At 59.2% G+C, this 21,493-nt stretch overlaps 2 protein-coding genes and 1 long non-coding RNA gene across 3 annotated transcripts in view; 1 reads left to right on the forward strand and 2 right to left on the reverse strand.

Moving 5' to 3' along the window:
• Positions 1 to 1,499, reverse strand: part of LOC140716253 (uncharacterized) — a 5,928-nt gene extending 4,429 nt beyond the window's left edge. Inside the window, exon 1 of the mRNA XM_073028862.1 lies at positions 1,495 to 1,499. Coding sequence (XP_072884963.1) covers positions 1,495 to 1,499 — 5 coding nt within the window. The remainder of the gene's footprint in view (positions 1 to 1,494) is intronic.
• A 668-nt stretch (positions 1,500 to 2,167) lies between these two features.
• On the forward strand, positions 2,168 to 6,079 carry LOC140716442 (uncharacterized). The gene is made up of 2 exons (XR_012096298.1): positions 2,168 to 2,353; positions 5,518 to 6,079. It is a non-coding gene; the product is annotated as an uncharacterized lncRNA (long non-coding RNA).
• A 3,375-nt stretch (positions 6,080 to 9,454) lies between these two features.
• Positions 9,455 to 21,493, reverse strand: part of LOC140716441 (large neutral amino acids transporter small subunit 2-like) — a 60,845-nt gene continuing 48,806 nt past the window's right edge. Inside the window, exons 7-11 of the mRNA XM_073029177.1 lie at positions 19,374 to 19,477; positions 17,307 to 17,403; positions 16,278 to 16,427; positions 12,290 to 12,467; positions 9,455 to 11,088 (exon numbers count right to left, since the gene is read on the reverse strand). Of these exons, the coding sequence (XP_072885278.1) occupies positions 10,946 to 11,088; positions 12,290 to 12,467; positions 16,278 to 16,427; positions 17,307 to 17,403; positions 19,374 to 19,477 (672 nt within the window). The 3' untranslated portion in view covers positions 9,455 to 10,945. The remainder of the gene's footprint in view (positions 11,089 to 12,289; positions 12,468 to 16,277; positions 16,428 to 17,306; positions 17,404 to 19,373; positions 19,478 to 21,493) is intronic.

The raw sequence follows: 21,493 nt of genomic DNA on the forward strand, positions 1-21,493 counted from the left end.
CTGTAGTTACACACCCGTCCCTCACCCCGTGTTCTCCTGTAGTTTCACACCCGTCCCTCACCCCGTGTTCTCCTGTAGTTTCACACCCGTCCCTCACCCCGTGTTCTGTAGTTTCACACCCGTCCCTCACCCCGTGTTCCCCTGTAGTTTCACTCCCGTCCCTCACCCCGTGTTCCCCTGTAGTTTCACACCCGTCCCTCACCCCGTGTTCCCCTGTAGTTTCACACCCGTCCCTCACCCCGTGTTCTCCTGTAGTTTCACACCCGTCCCTCACCCCGTGTTCCCCTCTCATTACACACCCGTCCCTCACCCCGTGTTCTCCTGTAGTTTCACACCCGTCCCTCACCCCGTGTTCCCCTGTAGTTTCACACCCGTCCCTCACCCCGTGTTCTCCTGTAGTTACACACCCGTCCCTCACCCCGTGTTCCCCTGTAGTTTCACACCCGTCCCTCACCCCGTGTTCTCCTGTAGTTTCACACCCGTCCCTCACCCCGTGTTCTCCTGTAGTTTCACACCCGTCCCTCACCCCGTGTTCCCCTGTAGTTTCACACCATCCCTCACCCCGTGTTCCCCTGTAGTTTCACACCCGTCCCTCACCCCGTGTTCCCCTGTAGCTTCACACCCGTCCCTCACCCCGTGTTTCCCCTGTCATTACACACCCGTCCCTCACCCCGTGTTCCCCCTGTAGTTTCACACCCGTCCCTCACCCCGTGTTCTCCTGTAGTTTCACACCCGTCCCTTACCCCCGTGTTCACCTGTAGTTTCACACCCGTCCCTCTCCCCGTGTTCCCCTGTAGTTTCAAACCCGTCCCTCACCCCGTGTTCCCCTGTAGTTTCACACCCGTCCCTCACCCCGTGTTCTGTAGTTTCACACCCGTCCCTCACACCGTGTTCCCCTGTAGTTTCACACCCGTCCCTCACACCGTGTTCCCTTGTCATTACACACCCGTCCCTCACCCCGTGTTCCCCTGTAGTTTCACACCCGTCCCTCACCCCGTGTTCCCCTGTCATTACACACCCGTCCCTCACCCCGTGTTCCCCTGTAGTTTCACACCCATCCCTCACCCCGTGTTCCCCTGTCATTACACACCCGTCCCTCACCCCGTGTTCCCCTGTAGTTTCAAACCCGTCCCACACCCCGTGTTCCCCTGTAGTTTCACACCCGTCCCTCTCCCCGTGTTCCCCTGTCGTTTCACACCCGTCCCTCTCCCCGTGTTCCCCTGTAGTTTCACACCCGTCCCTCACCCCGTGTTCCCCTGTAGTTTCACACCCGTCCCTCACCCCGTGTTCCCCTGTAGTTTCACACCCGTCCCTCACCCCATATTCTCCTGTAGTTTCACACCCGTCCCTCTCCCCGTGTTCCCCTGTAGTTTCACACCCGTCCCTCACCCCGTGTTCTGTAGTTTCACACCCGTCCCTCACCCGTGTTCCCCTGTAGTTTCACACCCGTCCCTCACCCCGTGTTCCCCTGTCATTACACACCCGTCCCCTCACCCCATGTTCCCCTGTAGTTTCACACCCGTCCCTCACCCCGTGTTCCCCTGTAGTTTCACACCCGTCCCTCACCCCGTGTTCACCTGTAGTTTCACACCCGTCCCTCACCCCGTGTTCCCCTGTCATTACACACCCGTCCCTCACCCCGTGTTCCCCTGTAGTTTCACACCCGTCCCTCACCCCGTGTTCCCCTGTCATTACACACCCGTCCCTCACCCCGTGTTCCCCTGTAGTTTCACACCCATCCCTCACCCCGTGTTCCCCTGTCATTACACACCCGTCCCTCACCCCGTGTTCCCCTGTAGTTTCAAACCCGTCCCACAGCCCCGTGTTCCCCTGTAGTTTCACACCCGTCCCTCTCCCCGTGTTCCCCTGTCGTTTCACACCCGTCCCTCTCCCCGTGTTCCCCTGTAGTTTCACACCCGTCCCTCACCCCGTGTTCCCCTGTAGTTTCACACCCGTCCCTCACCCCGTGTTCCCCTGTAGTTTCACACCCGTCCCTCACCCCATATTCTCCTGTAGTTTCACACCCGTCCCTCTCCCCGTGTTCCCCTGTAGTTTCACCACCCGTCCCTCACCCCGTGTTCTGTAGTTTCACACCCGTCCCTCACCCCGTGTTCCCCTGTAGTTTCACACCCGTCCCTCACCCCGTGTTCCCCTGTCATTACACACCCGTCCCCTCACCCCATGTTCCCCTGTAGTTTCACACCCGTCCCTCACCCCGTGTTCCCCTGTAGTTTCACACCCGTCCCTCACTGCCGCCTCCTCTGCTCCACAGACAGAAAGCTGCTGAAGAAATCGGGGAGAGTGCACCTGACCTCTGACCTGGCCTCTGAGTACGGGCTGGTGGACGTGAACGGTGAGCCCCCCCCCCCCACTGCCTGTCTGGGTTTACAGGGTGATAGGTCGGGGTGGGAATGTGGGTGGTCACGGACGGTGACGGCCGGTCACTGGGTGGTCACGGACGGTGACGGCCGGTCACTGGGTAGTCACGGACGGTGACGGGCCGGTCACTGGGTGGCCACGGACGGTGACGGCCGGTCACTGGGTGGCCATGGACGGCGACGGCCGGTCACTGGGGTGGGCACGGACGGCGACGGCCGGTCACTGGGTGGCAACGGAAGGTGACGGCCCGTCACTGGGTGGTCACGGACGGTCACTGGGTGGTCACGGAAGCCTACGGCCGGTCTCTGGGTGGCCACGGACGGCGACGGCCCGTCACTGGGTGGTCACGGACGGTGACGGGCGGTCACGGACGGTGACGGGCGGTCACTGGGTGGTCACGGACGGTGACGGCCGGTCACTGGGTGGCCACGGACGGTGACGGCCGGTCACTGGGTGGCCATGGACGGCGACGGCCGGTCACTGGGTGGGCACGGACGGCGACGGCCGGTCACTGGGTGGCAACGGAAGGTGACGGCCCGTCACTGGGTGGTCACGGACGGTCACTGGGTGGTCACGGAAGCCTACGGCCGGTCTCTGGGTGGCCACGGACGGCGACGGCCCGTCACTGGGTGGTCACGGACGGTGACGGGCGGTCACGGACGGTGACGGGCGGTCACTGGGTGGTCACGGACGGTGACGTGACGGGCGGTCACTGGGTGGTCACGGACGGTGACGGGCGGTCACTGGGCGGTCACGGACGGTGACGGGCGGTGTCTGGGCGGCCACGGACGGTGACGGCCGGTGTCTGGGCGGCCACGGACGGTGACGGCCGGTCACTGGGCGGCCACGGACGGTGACGGCCGGTCACTGGGTGGCCACGGACGGTGACGGGCGGTGTCTTGGTGGCCACGGACGGTGACGGCCGGTCACTGGGTGGCCACGGACGGTGACGGCCGGTGTCTGGGTGGTCACGGACGGTCACTGGGTGGCCACGGACGGTGACGGACGGTCACTGGGTGGCCACGGACGGCGACGGGCGGTCACTGGGTGGCCACGGACGGCGACGGGGCGGTCACTGGGTGGCCACGGACGGCGACGGGCGGTCACTGGGTGGTCACGGACGGTGACGGGCGGTCACTGGGTGGTCACGGACGGCGACGGGCGGTCACTGGGTGGCCACGGACGGCGACGGGCGGTCACTCGGGTGGCCACGGACGGCGACGGGCGGTCACTGGGTGGCCACGGACGGCGACGGGCGGTCACTGGGTGGTCACGGACGGCGACGGGCGGTCACTGGGTGGTCACGGACGGCGACGGGCGGTCACTGGGTGGTCACGGACGGTGACGGGCGGTCACTGGGTGGTCACGGACGGTGACGGGCGGGTCACTGGGTGGCCACGGACGGCGACGGGCGGTCACTGGGTGGTCACGGACGGTGACGGGCGGTCACTGGGTGGCCACGGACGGTGACGGCCGGTCACTGGGTGGCCACGGACGGTGACGGCCGGTGTCTGGGCGGCCACGGACGGTGACGGCCGGTGTCTGGCGGCCACGGACGGTGACGGCCGGTCACTGGGCGGCCACGGACGGTGACGGCCGGTCACTGGGTGGTCACGGACGGTGACGGGCGGTCACTGGGTGGTCACGGACGGCGACGGGCGGTCACTGGGTGGCCACGGACGGCGACGGGCGGTCACTGGGTGGTCACGGACGGCGACGGGCGGTCACTGGGTGGCCACGGACGGTGACGGGCGGTCACTGGGTGGCCACGGACGGTGACGGGGCGGTCACTGGGTGGTCACGGACGGTGACGGGCGGTCACTGGGTGGCCACGGACGGCGACGGCCGGTCACTGGGTGGTCACGGACGGTGACGGGCGGTCACTGGGTGGCCACGGACGGTGACGGGCGGTCACTGGGTGGTCACGGACGGTGACGGGCGGTCACTGGGTGGCCACGGACGGTGACGGGCGGTCACTGGGTGGTCACGGACGGTGACGGGCGGTCACTGGGTGGCCACGGACGGCGACGGCCGGTCACTGGGTGGTCACGGACGGTGACGGGCGGTCACTGGGTGGCCACGGACGGTGACGGGCGGTCACTGGGTGGTCACGGACGGTGACGGGCGGTCACTGGGTGGCCACGGACGGCGACGGGCGGTCACTGGGTGGTCACGGACGGTGACGGCCGGTCACTGGGTGGCCACGGACGGTGACGGGCGGTCACTGGGTGGTCATGGACGGTGACGGGCGGTCACTGGGCGGCCACGGACGGTGACGGCCGGTCACTGGGTGGCCACGGACGGTGACGGCCGGTGTCTGGGTGGTCACGGACGGTCACTGGGTGGCCACGGACGGTGACGGGCGGTCACTGGGTGGCCACGGACGGCGACGGGCGGTCACTGGGTGGTCACGGACGGCGACGGCCGGTTACTGGGCGGCCACGGACGGTGACGGGGCGGTCACTGGGTGGCCACGGACGGCGACGGGCGGTCACTGGGTGGCCACGGACGGTGACGGGGCGGTCACTGGGTGGTCACGGACGGCGACGGCCGGTCACTGGGTGGGCACGGACGGTGACGGGCGGTCACTGGGTGGCCACGGACGGTGACGGGCGGTCACTGGGTGGTCACGGACGGCGACGGCCGGTTACTGGGCGGCCACGGACGGTGACGGGCGGTCACTGGGTGGCCACGGACGGCGACGGGCGGTCACTGGGTGGTCACGGACGGCGACGGGCGGTGTCTGGGCTGCCACGGACGGTGATGGCTGGTCACTGGGTGGTCACGGACGGTGACGGGCGGTCACTGGGTGGTCACGGACGGTGACGGCCGGTGTCTGGGTGGTCACGGACGGTGACGGACGGTGATGTTCTGGTGCAATTAAGGCAGCGATTGTTGGGTTCTTCATCACCGAGAGGATTAGGGTGATGAGGAGAAATGGGAGAATGGGGTTGATAGAAATCAAGCACAATTGAATGGGGCAGCTGAAGTGATGGGCTGACTGGAGTCCTCTACCCAATCGTGTAGCTGCAGAGGTTCAGCGCTGACACGGGTCTTGAACCTTGACCCTGCCACGGGTCACGGGGAGGTAAGGCTGCTGACCCCAGTGTGACGTTCCCTGTCTCTGTGCTCCCGCAGGACAGCCCGTGGTGCAGTACCGATCGCTGCGGTTCCTGCTGCAGCATGTACCCGGCCTGACCTGGCTCGGCGCCCTCCTGCCAGACTTCATCAAGGCACCCAAGTGGATGATGGCCCTGATCGCCAGCCGTTTCTGAGCAACTTGACACGAGAGCCCGGCTGTGAGATGGCCGTGTTTCTTTCTACTTGCGAATAGAAGTTCACCGCCTTCCCATCCCCATCCCCCTCATCTCCCCATCCCATCCTCCTCACCCCTCCCCTCATCCCCCTCGCCCCTCTCCTCATCCCCCACCCCTCTCCTCCCCATTCCCCTCATCTCTCCATCCCATCCACTTACTCCCTTCCCCCCCTCCTCATTGCAGGGCTCCCTCCTTCCCAGTCAGCCATTTCATTGCAATTCCTCACCCTCTCACTTTATCATCTGCCCTCTCTGAGCAATCCCACCCCACTGTATCCACCACCCCTCCCTCCCTCAATCCTCCACCCTCCCACCACTACCCCCATCTGTCCTCAGCTCCTACCCTGCTCATTTTAATATCTAATAAAGGTGCTTTTGTGCTAATCTCTCCGTGTGTGAGACCAGACTCTGAGTTCCTCCGTGCGTGAGAGGGACCCTCAATGTGTGAGGTAGAGACTGGGGCAGATGAGGTTAAAGATAATTCTGATGAAGGGGTGAAAGGAGCCGGGCAGGGGCAAGTGAATTCCCCCTAGGAAGTCGACTTCCTGCAGAGGCTGAATTTGGTTTTGTGCAGCAGGGGGCAGCACTTGCCCATCACTGTGAGTTAGCGAGCGTGAGATTCTGTGCAACTCGTGTCTGTCTCTTTTTTTTGTGTGTACCTGTGTGTGTCCGTGTCGCTCCTGTGGGTGTGACCGTGTGTCTCCTGTGTGTGTCCGTGTCACTCCTGTGTGTGTCCGTGTCGCTCCTGTGGGTGTGACCGTGTGTCTCCTGTGTGTGTCCGTGTCACTCCTGTGTGTGTCCGTGTCGCTCCTGTGGGTGTGACCGTGTGTCTCCTGTGTGTGTCCGTGTGTCTCCCCTGTGTACCTGTGTGTGTCCGTGTGTCTCCTGTGTACCTGTGTGTGTCCGTGTCACTCCTGTGTCTGTGTCAGTGTGTCTCCTGTGTACCTGTGTGTGTCCGTGTCACTCCTGTGGGTGTGACCGTGTGTACCTGTGTGTGTGTGTGCGTGCGCGAGGTGACATTTGCTCTGCAAGTGAGATGGGGAGAGAACGGCGAGGAGGAAGATAGCGGGAGAGCCTCTCAAAGTGAAAATCAAAATCTCTTCATGCTCTGCAAATCGAAAATGCGGATTGAGAAGCAGCCCCTGCCCCCCACCCCCCCCCCCGGGGAATGCCTGTGGGGTAGCCGCAGGGTATCGTGTTACGGCCGTGAACCAGTTCCGGGCTGAATCCCAGACTCAGAAACTCGAGAGCCCAATGGCCCCATTGTTCCGGCTCGTTATGTGTGTCTTGTGTGTGACCGGACCATCCACGGCTGGCTGTGGCCTCTGTCAGTTTGGGGAGGGAGGAGGAGGAGGTCGGGGAACCGGTAAATGTGAAAAATAGGAGTGGGCCATTCGGGCCTCTGCCATTCAATCAGAACATGGCCGAATTCACCTCCACCTGCCTTTTCTCCGTAGCCTTTCAGCTTGTCATTAATATATTTAATTCTGCAGCCTCTACTGCCCCCAGGGGAGTGAATTCCACACATTCTCTAGGAAAAGTAGTTCGTCTGAAATCGATTTCCACCGATATCCCCTAGTTCTAGTCTCACCCATCAACTTTCCTGCCTCTTTTATCTCCCACTTTACTGATTTGAGATGTGTCTATAAAATCCCATCCCATTTTTCTACATTGAATTTACTATTTCTTCCATCCTTCACATACATGAGTAAAAATCTTCACGTCTCTAACTGGGCAGTCATAGTAGTTTATAATAAATAGAACAGTCAGTGTAATATAGTCAGTGGAGTTAATCAGTCTGAGGGCCTGGTGGAAGAAGCTGTCCCCGGAGCCTGTTGGTCCCGGCTTTAATGCTTTGGTACCGTTTGGTAGCAGCTGGAACAGTTTGTGGTTGGGGTGACTCAGGTCCCCAATGATCCTCGGGGCCCTTTTTACACACCTGTCTTTGTAAATGTCCTGAATAGTGAGTAGTACATATTTACAGATGCGCTAGGCTGTCAGCAGAGTCCTGCGATTGAGGGAAGTACAGTTCCCGTTCCAGGCAGTGATGCAGGTGGTCGAGACGCGGCGAGAGTTGAATTCCACCCCCCCCCCCCACCCCCGTTCGGGCGTGTTCAGAGGAATCCTCATCGAGGGATGGATCAGTCGCGGAAAGAGTGAACATTTTCAGGTTCCTGGGTGTCAACATCTTGGAGGGTGGGAAGTGTGGTAGAACATGGGGATCTGGGACCACAGCTGCATAATTCAATTGAAAGTGGCATCACAGGTAGATAGGGTCATAAAGAGAGCTTTTGGCACATTGGCCTTCATAAATCAACGTATTGAGAGCAGGAGATGGGATGTTATATTGTAGCTGGATAAGACATTGGTGAGGCCTAATTTGGAGTTTTGTGTGAAGGTTTTGGTCACCTACTCTCTGGTTAGGCCACACTTGGAGTACTGTGTCCAGTTCTGGTCGCCTCACTATAGGAAGGATGTGGAAGCATTGGAAAGGGTACAGAGGAGATTTACCAGGATGCTGCCTGGTTTAGAGAGTATGGATTATGATCAGAGATTAAGGGAGCTAGGGCTTTACTCTTTGGAGAGGAGGAGGATGAGAGGAGACATGATAGAGGTGTACAAGATATTAAGAGGAATAGACAGAGTGGACAGCCAGAGCCTCTTCCCCAGGGCACCACTGCTCAGTACAAGAGGACATGGCTTTAAGGTAAGGGGTGGGAAGTTCATGGGGGTTATTAGAGGAAGGTATTGTGGGCCGAAGGGCCTGTACTGTATTGTTCTATGTTCTACCTACAGGAAAGGTTTAAAGAGTGCAAAGGAAATTTACAGGGATGATGCCAGATACAGAGGACCTGAGTTATAAGGACTGTAGGTGAGGAGATTTGATAGAGGTATACAAAAGTATGAGGGGTAAATGTAAGTGGGCTTTTTCCACTGAGGCTGCATGACTGTCTGGTATGGGGTGGGGTGCTACTGCACAGGATCGAAATAACCCGCAGAGTTGTAAACTTACAGGTACCAGCCTCCATAGTATCCAGGACATCTCAGAAATGCGGCCCCCATCATCCAGGACATGCTCTCTCCTCATTCCTACCATCAGGTAGGAGGTACAGAAGACTGAAGACAAACACTCAACGATTCAGGAACAGCTTCTTCCCCTCTGCCATCCGATTTCTGAATGGACATTGAACCCGTGAACACTACCTCACATCATTTTTGTTTCTATTTCGTTGGGACTACTGATTTAACTATTTAAGATCTATAAATTTCACAACATATCTGGGGGATATTAAACCTGATTACTGGACCACTCCATATGTGTATGATGAGGTTGCTTCGTAAGCAGTGGTCGGACGGACTGGAATAACATCCATTTGAAGGAGAGGGGACTAAAGTGAAATGGGTCTCATCCTGAGGTGGGGGTCTCGACAGAGTATTTCCTTCCTGTAGGAGAATTTAGAACTCTCTTCTTCGAAGGGTGGTGTTACAGAGACTTGGGGTTGTTCATAGTTGAGGGAAATGGATTCTCCATTGGGGGGGGGGGGGTCACAGTCTTCTAGAATGGGTCATGATGAAGGGTCTCAACCGAATCATCGACTGTTCATTTTTCTCCTGTTATCTGCAGTCTCCCTTGAGTCCGTGTTCCAGAATCAGACAGCACACAGGGAGGAGCCGAGTGGCCTCTTCCTGCTGCAGATGGACTGGGCCAGGATTTCTGAACCCCTCACCCAGGCCACAGTCCAGGAGAGGACAAGTAAATGAATAATAAAACTCAAAGTTTAATTAGGATTACAGTTCTTACAGAGATAAACAAACAGATTACTGCTTTATGGCAGCATTTAAATAAATGTCGATTTCTGCAGCGCCAGCTAATTCTTGCTGAAGTTTAGCACCGTAGATTGCTTGCACCATCCTTGTAAAATGCCTGTGTGTTAGTGTTGTGGGGAGCTTCCCTCAGAGGTGTGGAGTGGAGACCGACATCAGATTGGGAGGGCTGTAGGAACTGGGGTACCTCAGCCCAGGGACCCACCCCACTTCCCGGACAAGGCTGCTGTGATGGTGATGCTGCTGTAAAGGTGACACGGCACAAATTGGTGGCCAGCGTGAGACAGACTCGCTGCAAATGGAGGCCAGGAGGGTATGGAGACACGCTGCAAATGGCGGCCAGTAGAGAGCAGACACATTGCAAATGGCGGCCAGTAGAGAGCAGACACATTGCAAATGGCGGCCAGTGTGGGGCAGACACACTGCAAATGGCGGCCAGTGTGGGGCAGACACACTGCAAATGGCGGCCAGTAGGGAGCAGACACACTGCAAATGGCGGCCAGTGTGGGGCAGACACACTGCAAATGGTGGCCAGTGTGGGGCAGACACACTGCAAATGTTGGCCAGTGTGGGGCAGACACACTGCAAATGGCGGCCAGTAGGGAGCAGACACACTGCAAATGGCGGCCAGTGTGGGGCAGACACACTGCAAATGGCAGCCAATGGGAAAGACATACTACAAATGGCAGCCAGTGGGCAGTAGACAGACTGTAAAAGGCAACTGTTCAAGGTCTAAGCCACATTGCAAATGGCAGTCTGTTGGGGGCGGGGTGGCAGACATGCTCCAATTGGAGGTCAGTAGGTTATGACTGGCAGTTGTCGTGGGACTGAGAAACTGCAAATGGTGGCCAGGAGGTTATGGAGACACACTGCAAATCGACTGATAGAGGGGACGAGACAAGTGAACCCTCTCACCTGGATGAATTGTTGCAGGAAGTCGGGGAACCAGCTCTGTATCCGCAGCTGGTAAGAGGCACCAGACCTCGCCCTGTGGCTTGCAACGGCTTCGACCGGGCTCCCAAAAGACAGTCCTGCCGATTTGCTGTCATGGCTGGGTCTCCAGGAAGGTCCCAACATGAAAAGTCAAGCTGCAGGCCTCAGGGGCAGGATTGAGTGGCGTCCGGGAGGGAGGTCAGAGGCTTCAGGCCATTCCGGATACCGATCCTCGCCATCCCCACCCTCTGGGCTCTGTGACAAACTCCCCCACGACCCCAGCACTGAATGACAACCCAGTCCTCTGACCCTGACTCTGCTCACTTCCCTACTGTTGGTCTCCCCGGAACACCAGCCCTACCCAAAGTCCAGGACTCCTTAATCACCTCCCTCTTCTCCTCACCTCAGGAGGAATGGCCAGCTGAGGAGCGGAGGGGGCCAGGTGTCTCCCGAGGCCCGCTTCCCCCCACCATCCCGCCCCGGAGGCCGGGCTCAGGCCAAGGTCCCTGGGGAACTGGTGCTGTCGACGTTCTTCAGGCTGTCGGAGAGCTGGCACAGCTCCTGTGCCTCCTCAGGGGCCGACTCCTCAGGATAGACCACCACACAGAACTTCTGTCCGAAGTAGGTGATGCTGTCTGAGGGACCGAGAGAGAGAGAGAGAGAGGAAATCAGTATGTGGAGGGAGAGGGACTGAGAGACACTGGTCAGTGTACAGATATCCCCCCGAGTGAGAGGGACTGAGAGACACCGGTCAGTGTACAGATATCCCCCCCGAGGGAGAGGGACTGAGAGACACCGGTCAGTGTACAGATATCCCCCCGAGTGAGAGGGACTGAGAGACACCGGTCAGTGTACAGATATCCCCCCGAGTGAGAGGGACTGAGGGACACCGGTCAGTGTACAGATATCCCCCTGAGGGAGAGGGACTGAGGGACACCGGTCAGTGTACAGATATCCCCCTGAGGGAGAGGGACTGACGGACACTGGTCAGTGTACAGATATCCCCCTGAGGGAGAGGGACTGACGGACACTGGTCAGTGTACAGATATCCCCCTGAGGGAGAGGGACTGAGGGACACCGGTCGGTGTACAGATATCCTCCTGAGGGAGAGGGACTGAGAGACACCGTCAATGTACAGATATCCTCCTGAGGGAGAGAGACTGAGAGACACCGGTCAGTGTACAGATATTCCCCTGAGGAAGAGGGACTGAGAGACACCGGTCGGTGTACAGATATCCCCCTGAGGGAGAGGGACTGAGGGACACTGGTCAGTGTACAGATATCCCCCTGAGTGAGAGGGACTGAGAGACACCGGTCAGTGTACAGATATTCCCCTGAGGGAGAGGGACTGAGAGACACCGGTCAGGGTACAGATATCCCCCTGAGGGAGAGGGACTGAGGGACAGCGGTGAGGGTACAGATATCCCCCCAAGGGAGAGGGACTGAGAGACACCGGTCAGTGTACAGATATCCCCCCGAGGGAGAGGGACTGAGAGACACCGGTCAGTGTACAGATATCCCCCCCGAGGGAGAGGGACTGAGGGACACCGGTCAGTGTACAGATATCCCCCCCGAGGGAGAGGGACTGAGGGACACCGGTCAGTGTATAGATATCCCCCTGAGGGAGAGGGACTGAGAGACACCGGTCAGTGTACAGATATCCCCCCGAGGGACACCAGGATTCAGGAACTGACATTCGGCTGTCCGCTCCAATCAGGGACCCATCTCCCTCAGATGGGTGTGTGTTGTGACCGGGGTTGACAGCCGAAAGCCAGTCGCTGTGTCACAGGCTGGTGGTGTGGGCGGGGGGTGATATGAGCTGAGTCCTGTCCTCACCGATCATGTTGTCGAAACACTCGGGTTTGTTGCTCCAGTAGATGCCCAGGAAGTAGACGGGCACTCCGGTCAGCATGATGGCCAGCCCAATGCCGCACACCACCGGCTCCGACCACAGGCTGAAGATAATGAGGAAAGCCCAGAAGAGCAGGTATATCACAGGGAAGATCAGGTTCACCTGAGGGAGAGGAGGGCGCAGAGTTAGACAGAGGGGCCAAAATCCACAGACCCGGCCCGGTCCTCCCTCACAGACCCGGCCCGGACCTCCCGCACACACCCAGTCCTCCCTCACAGACCCGGCCCGGTCCTCCCTCACAGACCCGGCCCGGACCTCCCTCACAGACCTGGCCCGGCCCTCCCTCACAGACCCGGCCCGGACCTCCCGCACACACCCGGCCCTCCCTCACACACCCTGCCCGGACCTCCCGCACAGACCCGGCCCGGCCCTCCCTCACACGCCCGGCCCTCCCTCACACACCCGGCCCGGACCTCCCTCACACACCCGGCCCTCCCTCACAGACCCGGCCTGGACCTCCCTCACACACCCTGCCCGGACCTCCCTCACAGACCTGGCCCGGACCTCCCTCACACACCCTGCCCGGCCCTCCCTCACAGACCCGGCCCGGACCTCCCGCACACACCCGGCCCTCCCTCACACACCCTGCCCGGACCTCCCTCACAGACCTGGCCCGGCCCTCCCTCACAGACCCGGCCCGGACCTCCCTCACAGATCCAGCCCAGTCCTCCCTCCTTACTGCCCCCTACCTTGTGGCCCTGAATCCCTGACAGCTACCCCTCACCACCCTCCATACTCCGCCTTTCCCCTCCCTCCTTCGATCCCCTTCCTTCCTCTCCCTACCTCTACCCTCCCCTACACCCCTCCTCCCTGTGTTCTGCCGTCCCTTCCCCCAACTCCTAAGGGAGGAGGGAGGGAAGGGTGAGCTGGGGGTGGGAGGGGCTGGTTCCCTTCCTGTCAGACGTCAGTTCAACAGTGTGCCGTGTGGGAAATTACCTCAGAGAGATGCCTGATCACCGAGCAGCAACTAACGGAGCCGTTAGACAGAGAGAGAGTCTGACCAGACAGCCGGGATGGGGGGAGGGGGGGAGAGCGAGAGAGAGAGAGAGAGAGAGAGAGAGGAGAGGGAGAGAGAGAGGGAGGGAGAGGGAGAGAGAGAGAGAGGGAGAGGGAGAGAGAGAGATATGAAACAGCTGGGGATGGAGAGGAGGTGAGAGGGAGAGAGAGAGGGAGAGGGAGAGAGAGATATGAAACAGCTGGGGATGGAGAGGAGGTGAGAGGGACGGAGAAAGGGGAGGGAGGGAGAGAGAGCTGAAAGGAGAATATCACACACCGAACACTGAAGGGTCTCTTTGGGCTGAGACTCTTCTTCATGTCACTGCCCTGTTCTCATGGCCACCATCGGGGAGGAGTCCAGGAGCCTGAAGACACAGCTTCTCCCCCTCTGTCATCAGATTTCTGAACGGACACTACCTCACTACTTCTTTATTTCTGTTTTTTTCCCTACTTACAGGGAATGGATATAGTTACTGCAATTTACAGCTTTTATTATCAATAGTAACAATGTACGGCTGCCGAATAACAACAAATTTCACCAGCAGTGCTGGGGATATTCAACCTGATTCTGATTCAGACAAGGGAGAGGAGAAACACAGGGACAGACAGGGAGAGGGAGATGAGGGAGGGACGGATAGGGAGAGGGAGATGAGGGAGGGAGGGACAGATAGGGAGAGGGAGACGGAGGGAGGGAGGGAGGGATAGGGAGAGGGAGATGGAGGGAGGGAGGGACAGATAGGGAGAGGGAGATGGAGGGAGTGAGGGACAGATAGGGAGAGGGAGACGGAGGGAGGGAGGGACAGATAGGGAGAGGGAGACGGAGGGAGGGAGGGACAGATAGGGAGAGGGAGATGAGGGAGGGAGGGACAGATAGGGAGAGGGAGACGGAGGGAGGGAGGGAGGGATAGGGAGAGGGAGATGGAGGGAGGGAGGGACAGACAGGGAGAGGGAGATGGAGGGAGGGAGGGACAGATAGGGAGGGAGACAGAGGGAGGGAGGGAGGGAGGGATAGGGAGAGGGAGATGGAGGGAGGGAGGGACAGATAGGGAGAGGGAGATGGAGGGAGTGAGTGAGCTACAAATGCCCTTCTCTCAGGGCAGCAAACAGGTAAGTGAGGTGTGGGTCTGGTTAATGAATACCGACTCCGGAGTCAGGCCAGCCCTTCCCAACACTTTTGCCGAGCGTCAGCGAAAACTCGGCCTGTTTTTAGCCGAGGAAGCAAACAGAGACGGGGAGTGGCGGGGAAATTGCCGCCTCAGCTCTTTACACATCCTCGCATCCTGCTGTGAACTGTGGACCTGCAGCCCAGGCCAAGGGGGAGGGAAAGCCGGTCTCTCACACCTCCCGGTGCTCCCTCCTCAAGCCAACTATGTCCCCTCGCCCTCCCCCACTGCCCTCCTCACCCACGATCCTGTCCAACGCCTTTAACCCCTCCTCAGCAAACCTCCCTCGTCTTCCTCACCTCACAATCCTGTCCAACACCTTTAACCCCTCCACCCCCTCCCACTCTCTTACCCCCTCCTCAGCAAACCTCCCTCGTCTTCCTCACCTCACAATCCTGTCCAACACCTTTAACCCCTCCACCCCCTCCCACTCTCTTACCCCCTCCTCAGCAAACCTCCCTTGTCTTCCTCACCTCACAATCCTGTCCAACACCTTTACCCCCTCCTCAGCAAACCTCCCTCGTCTTCCTCACCTCACAATCCTGTCCAACACCTTTAACCCCTCCACCCCCTCCCACTCTCTTACCCCCTCCTCAGCAAACCTCCCTCGTCTTCCTCACCTCACAATCCTGTCCAACACCTTTAACCCCTCCACCCCCTCCCACTCTCTTACCCCCTCCTCAGCAAACCTCCCTCGTCTTCCTCACCCACAATCCTGTCCAACGCCTTTAACCCCTCCTCAGCAAACCTCCCTCGTCTTCCTCACCTCACAATCCTGTCCAATGCCTTTAACCCCTCCACCCCCTCCCACTCTCTTACCCCCTCCTCAGCAAACCTCCCTCGTCTTCCTCACCTCACAATCCTGTCCAACACCTTTAACCCCTCCAGCAAACCTCCCTCGTCTTCCTCACCTCACAATCCTGTCCAACACCTTTAACCCCTCCACCCCCTCCCACTCTCTTACCCCCTCCTCAGCAAACCTCCCTCGTCTTCCTCACCCACAATCCTGTCCAACGCCTTTAACCCCTCCTCAGCAAACCTCCCTCGTCTTCCTCACCTCACAATCCTGTCCAACGCCTTTAACCCCTCCACCCCCCCCACTCTCTTACCCCCTCCTCAGCAAACCTCCCTCGTCTTCCTCACCTCACAATCCTGTCCAACACCTTTAACCCCTCCACCCCCTCCCACTCTCTTACCCCCTCCTCAGCAAACCTCCCTCGTCTTCCTCACCTCACAATCCCAGTCCCCCCCAGTCACACCCCCTCCACCCCTCCCACTCTCTCAGCAAACCTCCCCACTGCATACTCGGTGAGGCTAAACTGTCCCTCCGGTACACCCGTTCAATGGATTTACATGGGAAGGGGGAAGGGGAAGGGGATGGGAGAGAGGGACAGAGAGGGAGAGTGAAATGGAGAGTGGGAGTTGGTGAGAGGGGGATGGGGAGAGAGCGAGGGAGATGGGAATAGGGAGAGGAGGAGAAGAAGATGGAGGGAGACAGAGTGAAAATGGAAAGGGAGTGGAGAGCGGAGGAGGTGGAGATGGAACAAAGGAGGAACAGGATAAGAGAGGGTGAGGGAGAAAGAGGTGACGGAGAGAAATAGGGAGAGAGAAGGGGAGGGAGAGGGAAGAGAATGAAGTATTGGGGTTTATTCTGACTCCCTCCACTTCACTCTGACCCAGGATGAAGTGAGAGTCCCTCTCCTCGCCCCATCCCCTGCAGGACCCACAGCCCCTCTCCCCCCACCCCACTCACCTTGATGGGCCGAGGCATGTCAGGCTTCTGCCAACGCAGCACGATCTGGCCCGCGATGGTCACCCCGTAGAAGAGGTAGTTGATGAAGCCCACGTAGTTGATCAGGGTGTAGATGTCACTGGTCACCAGCATCAGCAGGGTGGAAGCGCACTGGAGGGCAGGGGGAGAGAGAGGGAGAGTACGGTGGACGAGGGGAAGGTGTGAGAGGCCTCCACCCCCACAATGCCGGAGGCTGCACAGACACAACAAGCTGGGTAGTGGGAGAACCAACAATTCAGCCCCTTTCATCTACCCCCCCACCCACTCCCTTCCCCGGCTGTCGAATTGCATAAAGCTAATCCGTGCAGGGCAGGCTTCACTTTCCGGGAGATGTGAAGGGTGTGAGTGGCCACTGGCATTAGACCGGGATGGGGACAGTGCTAGCCAGCAGAGTGGGACCAGGATGGGGACACTGCAAATGGCCGTCAGAGTGGGTCAGGATGGGGACACTGCAAATGGCCGTCAGAGTGGGTCAGGATGGGGACACTGCAAATGGCCGTCAGAGTGGGTCAGGATGGGGACACTGCAAATGGCCGTCAGAGTGGGTCAGGATGGGGACACTGCAAGTAGCTCCTGGTTGAATTAGACAGGGCTGCATTACATTGCAGTTAATGTCCAGAGACTAAGGAGAGGCTGTGGGAGGAGGGTCAAACAGAAGGTTTGGGGCTCTATAATCCCAAAGTGACATGGACTGAGGTAGAGGGCGAGGGCAGTGTTCTGTTACCCTCAGTGTGGAGAGGAGCATCACTGGACCTGTTCCAGTCCGTGGCCCTGGGCAGTGAGACAGACAGAAGGAGGGAGTCTCTGACCTGTGGGTTTGGTGCGGGAGCTGAGAGGGTCTGCACTAACACTGGGGCCACAGCTGGGATGGGACTGGTTTCTGGTGATGATCGCAGCCCCCAGACCCAGTGAGAGCACATCGCAGACAAAAACAGAGCAGTCAACACTGTGACTGAGAGCGAGAAGGATGAACCGAGATTGCAGTCTTACGGTGAACAGCAGGGCTGGTATCGGAGTGCAGCGTTTAATGTGAATCATGGCCAGCAGCCTTGGCAGGTGACCCTCGCGAGCTCCAGCAAAGAACAACCTGAAAGGAAAGGATGTCCGTCACAGTGTGTAGTCTCGGGGGGGAGGGAGAGAGGGAGAAAGGGAAGGAGGACGGGAAGGAAGGGGTGGGGGAAAGACCGGGGGAGATGGAGTAAAGTGGGGGAGAGGACGGGTAGAGGAAGGAGGGGTGAGAGAGGAGAGGGAGGGGCAAGTGTGAGCAAAATAGGGGAGGGGTCAGAGAGAAAATGACAGGTGAAAACGGCAGACAGAGCGAGAGGGAGGTGCTGGGGAGTGTGAGAAGTGACATGGAGAGATGAGGAAGGGAAGTAGAGGACGGGGAACTGAAGAGGGAGTTGTTCTCTAAAGAGACGGTGAACAACCGTGAAAGATATAAAGAGGGAGATACAGAGGGAGGAGGAGGATGGGGGGGGGGTGGTAGGGAGTGATAATTTTGACATTTATCTCGGACTGCCAGTATCTGCAACGGCAGCTCTGGGATTTCTGTGTCCCACCTGCACCAAGATGAACAACCTAGCCCATCTACCTGCACACAGCCGTGAGCGCTCTCTGTATTATCAGCTGACTGGGATCGGTAGCGTTTGCTCCTTTAATCGAGGTGATTACGGTAAATATTTACCTTGGTAGCCCATGGCCACAGCCTGAATTACAGTGTACCGAAGATACTCAGACAGCTACGTGGGTGTGGGCCAAATGCAGACAAAATGGGACCAGCTCAAGTACACAGCATAGGCAAGATGGGCAGAAGGGCCTGCCTTCTCTGACTCTATAACCTATTTATGGTCCACTTATTCCTGCTCAGTCCTTTGACCTTGAACCTGTCCTTTAACCAGGTGACCCACTTGGCACACACAGCCCCAGAGAGCCAGGTTCAGTATCGACCTGGGGTGTGTGTGTCTACACATCCTGTGACCCCAGGGTCTCCAGTTCCCCCCCACCCCCCAGAGGCACCTTTTCTCATTAGGCCCAGAAGCCTGAATTGCCCCAGCACCAGGCCCCTTTCCCTTCAAACATTCGGCCCGACCCTGAACCACTTTAATCCCTTTGCACTGAAATGGACTTTGTTCTTTCATTGTAATTGTGTTCTCTCTTGTAAAAATCGTGTGTGAATTTTATGTTAAATTATGTTTTTCTGGTGAACGATCTGATGCTGCTGCAGTTGAGGGACAACTCACAGCGGCTGATTAGCCCGTCTCTGGGACATGGGTGGGGACCAGAGCCCCCAGGGTCACAGGTTATAGGGAGAGACACGCGCACACACACAGGGAGGGGGACTGAGGGAGACATGGGCACAGGGAGAAAACAGATAGTGAGAGGGAGAGAGAGGGAGGGGGGACAGAGAAAGATGGAAAGGATGGACCGTGCAGCGCGTCACTGGGACCGGGGAGACATACCAAAGGGCTGAGCTGCTGAGAAAGATCATCCTGGGTCTCACAGCCAGTTACAGGGTCCCTCCACCCACAAAGCATTCACCCACGGTAACATCGCAGGGGGAGGTGACAACTGATGAATACGTACACACACACACCTAACTCCTGAACCCTAAACACTCCACAGTCACAGGAGCAGAATGAGGCCATTCAGCCCATTGAGTTTGCTCTACCATTCTATCATGGGTGATTTATCTTCCCACTCAACCCCGTTCTCCTGCCTTGTTCCCGTAACATTTCACACTCTTACTAATCAAGCGCTTATCAATCTCCACTTTCAATGTATGAAACGACTTGGCCTCCACAGCCGTCGGTGGCAATGAATTCCACAGATTCACCACCCTCTGGCTGAAGAAATTCCTCCTCATCGCTGTTCTAAAGGGACGTCCTTCTATTCTGAGGCTGTGCCCCCGGCCCTAGACTCTCCTGCTACAGTTCTTCCCTGACATCTCACCACCCTGCTGTCTCTGGGAGTAATGGGTGTGTGCGGATCTGACGGTAGATCCTGGAGAGTCCCCACCAGGTGCCCCTGAACCAGCCCTCTGTTCCCACAAAGACTGACCTTGACGAGGTGAAGAGGGAACCGTTGACACCTCCAAAGGTGGACAGGGCCACGGAGATCGGCATGATCCAGGCCATGACCCCGAGCAGCTTCTCCCCGAATGTCTGAGAGAGAGAGAGAGAGAGAGAGGGGTATCAGTGACCGTAAACCCCCATAACCCGGCACTCCTGAATTCAGACGGTGTGGACGGGTACGCCACACAGATTTAATTCACCGTTTTCCACTGCAGAATGAAAACTACCGCTGTCAATCTCATCAAAGACTGCTCCAGTACGTTTCATGGGAGAGTGAGAAATCAAAGTCTGAAGAGAGTGAGGCTCCCTCCAGACCGTCCCATCACACACTCCCAGAGACAGGGTCACACACAGTGTGAGGCTCCCTCCGCACCGTCCCGTCACACACTCCCGGGGACAGGGTCAGACACAGGGTGAGGCTCCCTCCACACCGTCCCATTACACACTCCCAGGGACAGGGTCAGACACAGGATGAGGCTCCCTCCGCACCGTCCCGTCACACACTCCCAGGGACAGGGTCAGACACAGGGTGAGGCTCCCTCCGCACCGTCCCGTCACACACTCCCAGGGACAGGGTCAGACACAGGGTGAGGCTCCCTCCACACCGTCCCGTCACACACTCCCGGGGACAGGGTCAGACACAGGGTGAGGCTCCCTCCGCACCGTCCCGTCACACACTCCCGGGGACAGGGTCAGACACAGGATGAGGCTCCCTCCGCACCGTCCCGTCACACACTCCCGGGGACAGGGTCAGACACAGGGTGAGGCTCCCTCCACACCGTCCCGTCACACACTCCCGGGGACAGGGTCAGACACAGGGTGAGGCTCCCTCCACACCGTCCCGTCACACACTCCCTCCACACCGTCCCGTCACACACTCCCAGGGACAGGGTCAGACACAGGGTGAGGCTCCCTCCACACCGTCCCGTCACACACTCCCGGGGACAGGGTCAGACACAGGGTGAGGCTCCCTCCACACCGTCCCGTCACACACTCCCGGGGACAGGGTCAGACACAGGGTGAGGCTCCCTCCACACCGTCCCGTCACACTCTCCCGGGGACAGGGTCAGACACAGGGTGAGGCTCCCTCCACACCGTCCCGTCACACACTCCCGGGGACAGGGTCAGACACAGGGTGAGGCTCCCTCCACACCGTCCCGTCACACACTCCCAGGGACAGGGTCAGACACAGGGTGAGTCTCCCTCCACACCGTCCCGTCACACACTCCCAGGGACAGGGTCAGACACAGGGTGAGGCTCCCTCCGCACCGTCCCGTCACACACTCCCAGGGACAGGGTCAGACACAGGGTGAGGCTCCCTCCGCACCGTCCCGTCACACACTCCCGGGGACAGGGTCAGACACAGGGTGAGGCTCCCTCCACACCGTCCCGTCACACACTCCCGGGGACAGGGTCAGACACAGGGTGAGGCTCCCTCCACACCGTCCCGTCACACACTCCCGGGGACAGGGTCAGACACAGGGTGAGGCTCCCTCCACACCGTCCCGTCACACACTCCCAGGGACAGGGTCAGACACAGGGTGAGGCTCCCTCCACACCGTCCCATCACACACTCCCTCCACACCGTCCCGTCACACACTCCCAGGGATAGGGTCAGACACAGGGTGAGGCTCCCTCCACACCGTCCCGTCACACACTCCCGGGGACAGGGTCAGACACAGGGTGAGGCTCCCTCCACACCGTCCCGTCACACACTCCCGGGGACAGGGTCAGACACAGGGTGAGGCTCCGTCCACACCGTCCCGTCACACACTCCCGGGGACAGGGTCAGACACAGGGTGAGGCTCCCTCCACACCGTCCCGTCACACTCTCCCGGGGACAGGGTCAGACACAGGGTGAGGCTCCCTCCACACCGTCCCGTCACACACTCCCGGGGACAGGGTCAGACACAGGGTGAGGCTCCCTCCACACCGTCCCGTCACACACTCCCGGGGACAGGGTCAGACACAGGGTGAGACTCCCTCCACACCGTCCCGTCACACACTCCCAGGGACAGTGTCAGACACAGGGTGAGGCTCCCTCCACACCGTCCCGTCACACACTCCCAGGGACAGGGTCAGACACAGGGTGAGGCTCCCTCCACA

This window comes from Hemitrygon akajei, chromosome 25 (assembly GCF_048418815.1).
Source record: "Hemitrygon akajei chromosome 25, sHemAka1.3, whole genome shotgun sequence".
In the NCBI taxonomy this organism is placed as follows: domain Eukaryota; kingdom Metazoa; phylum Chordata; class Chondrichthyes; order Myliobatiformes; family Dasyatidae; genus Hemitrygon; species Hemitrygon akajei.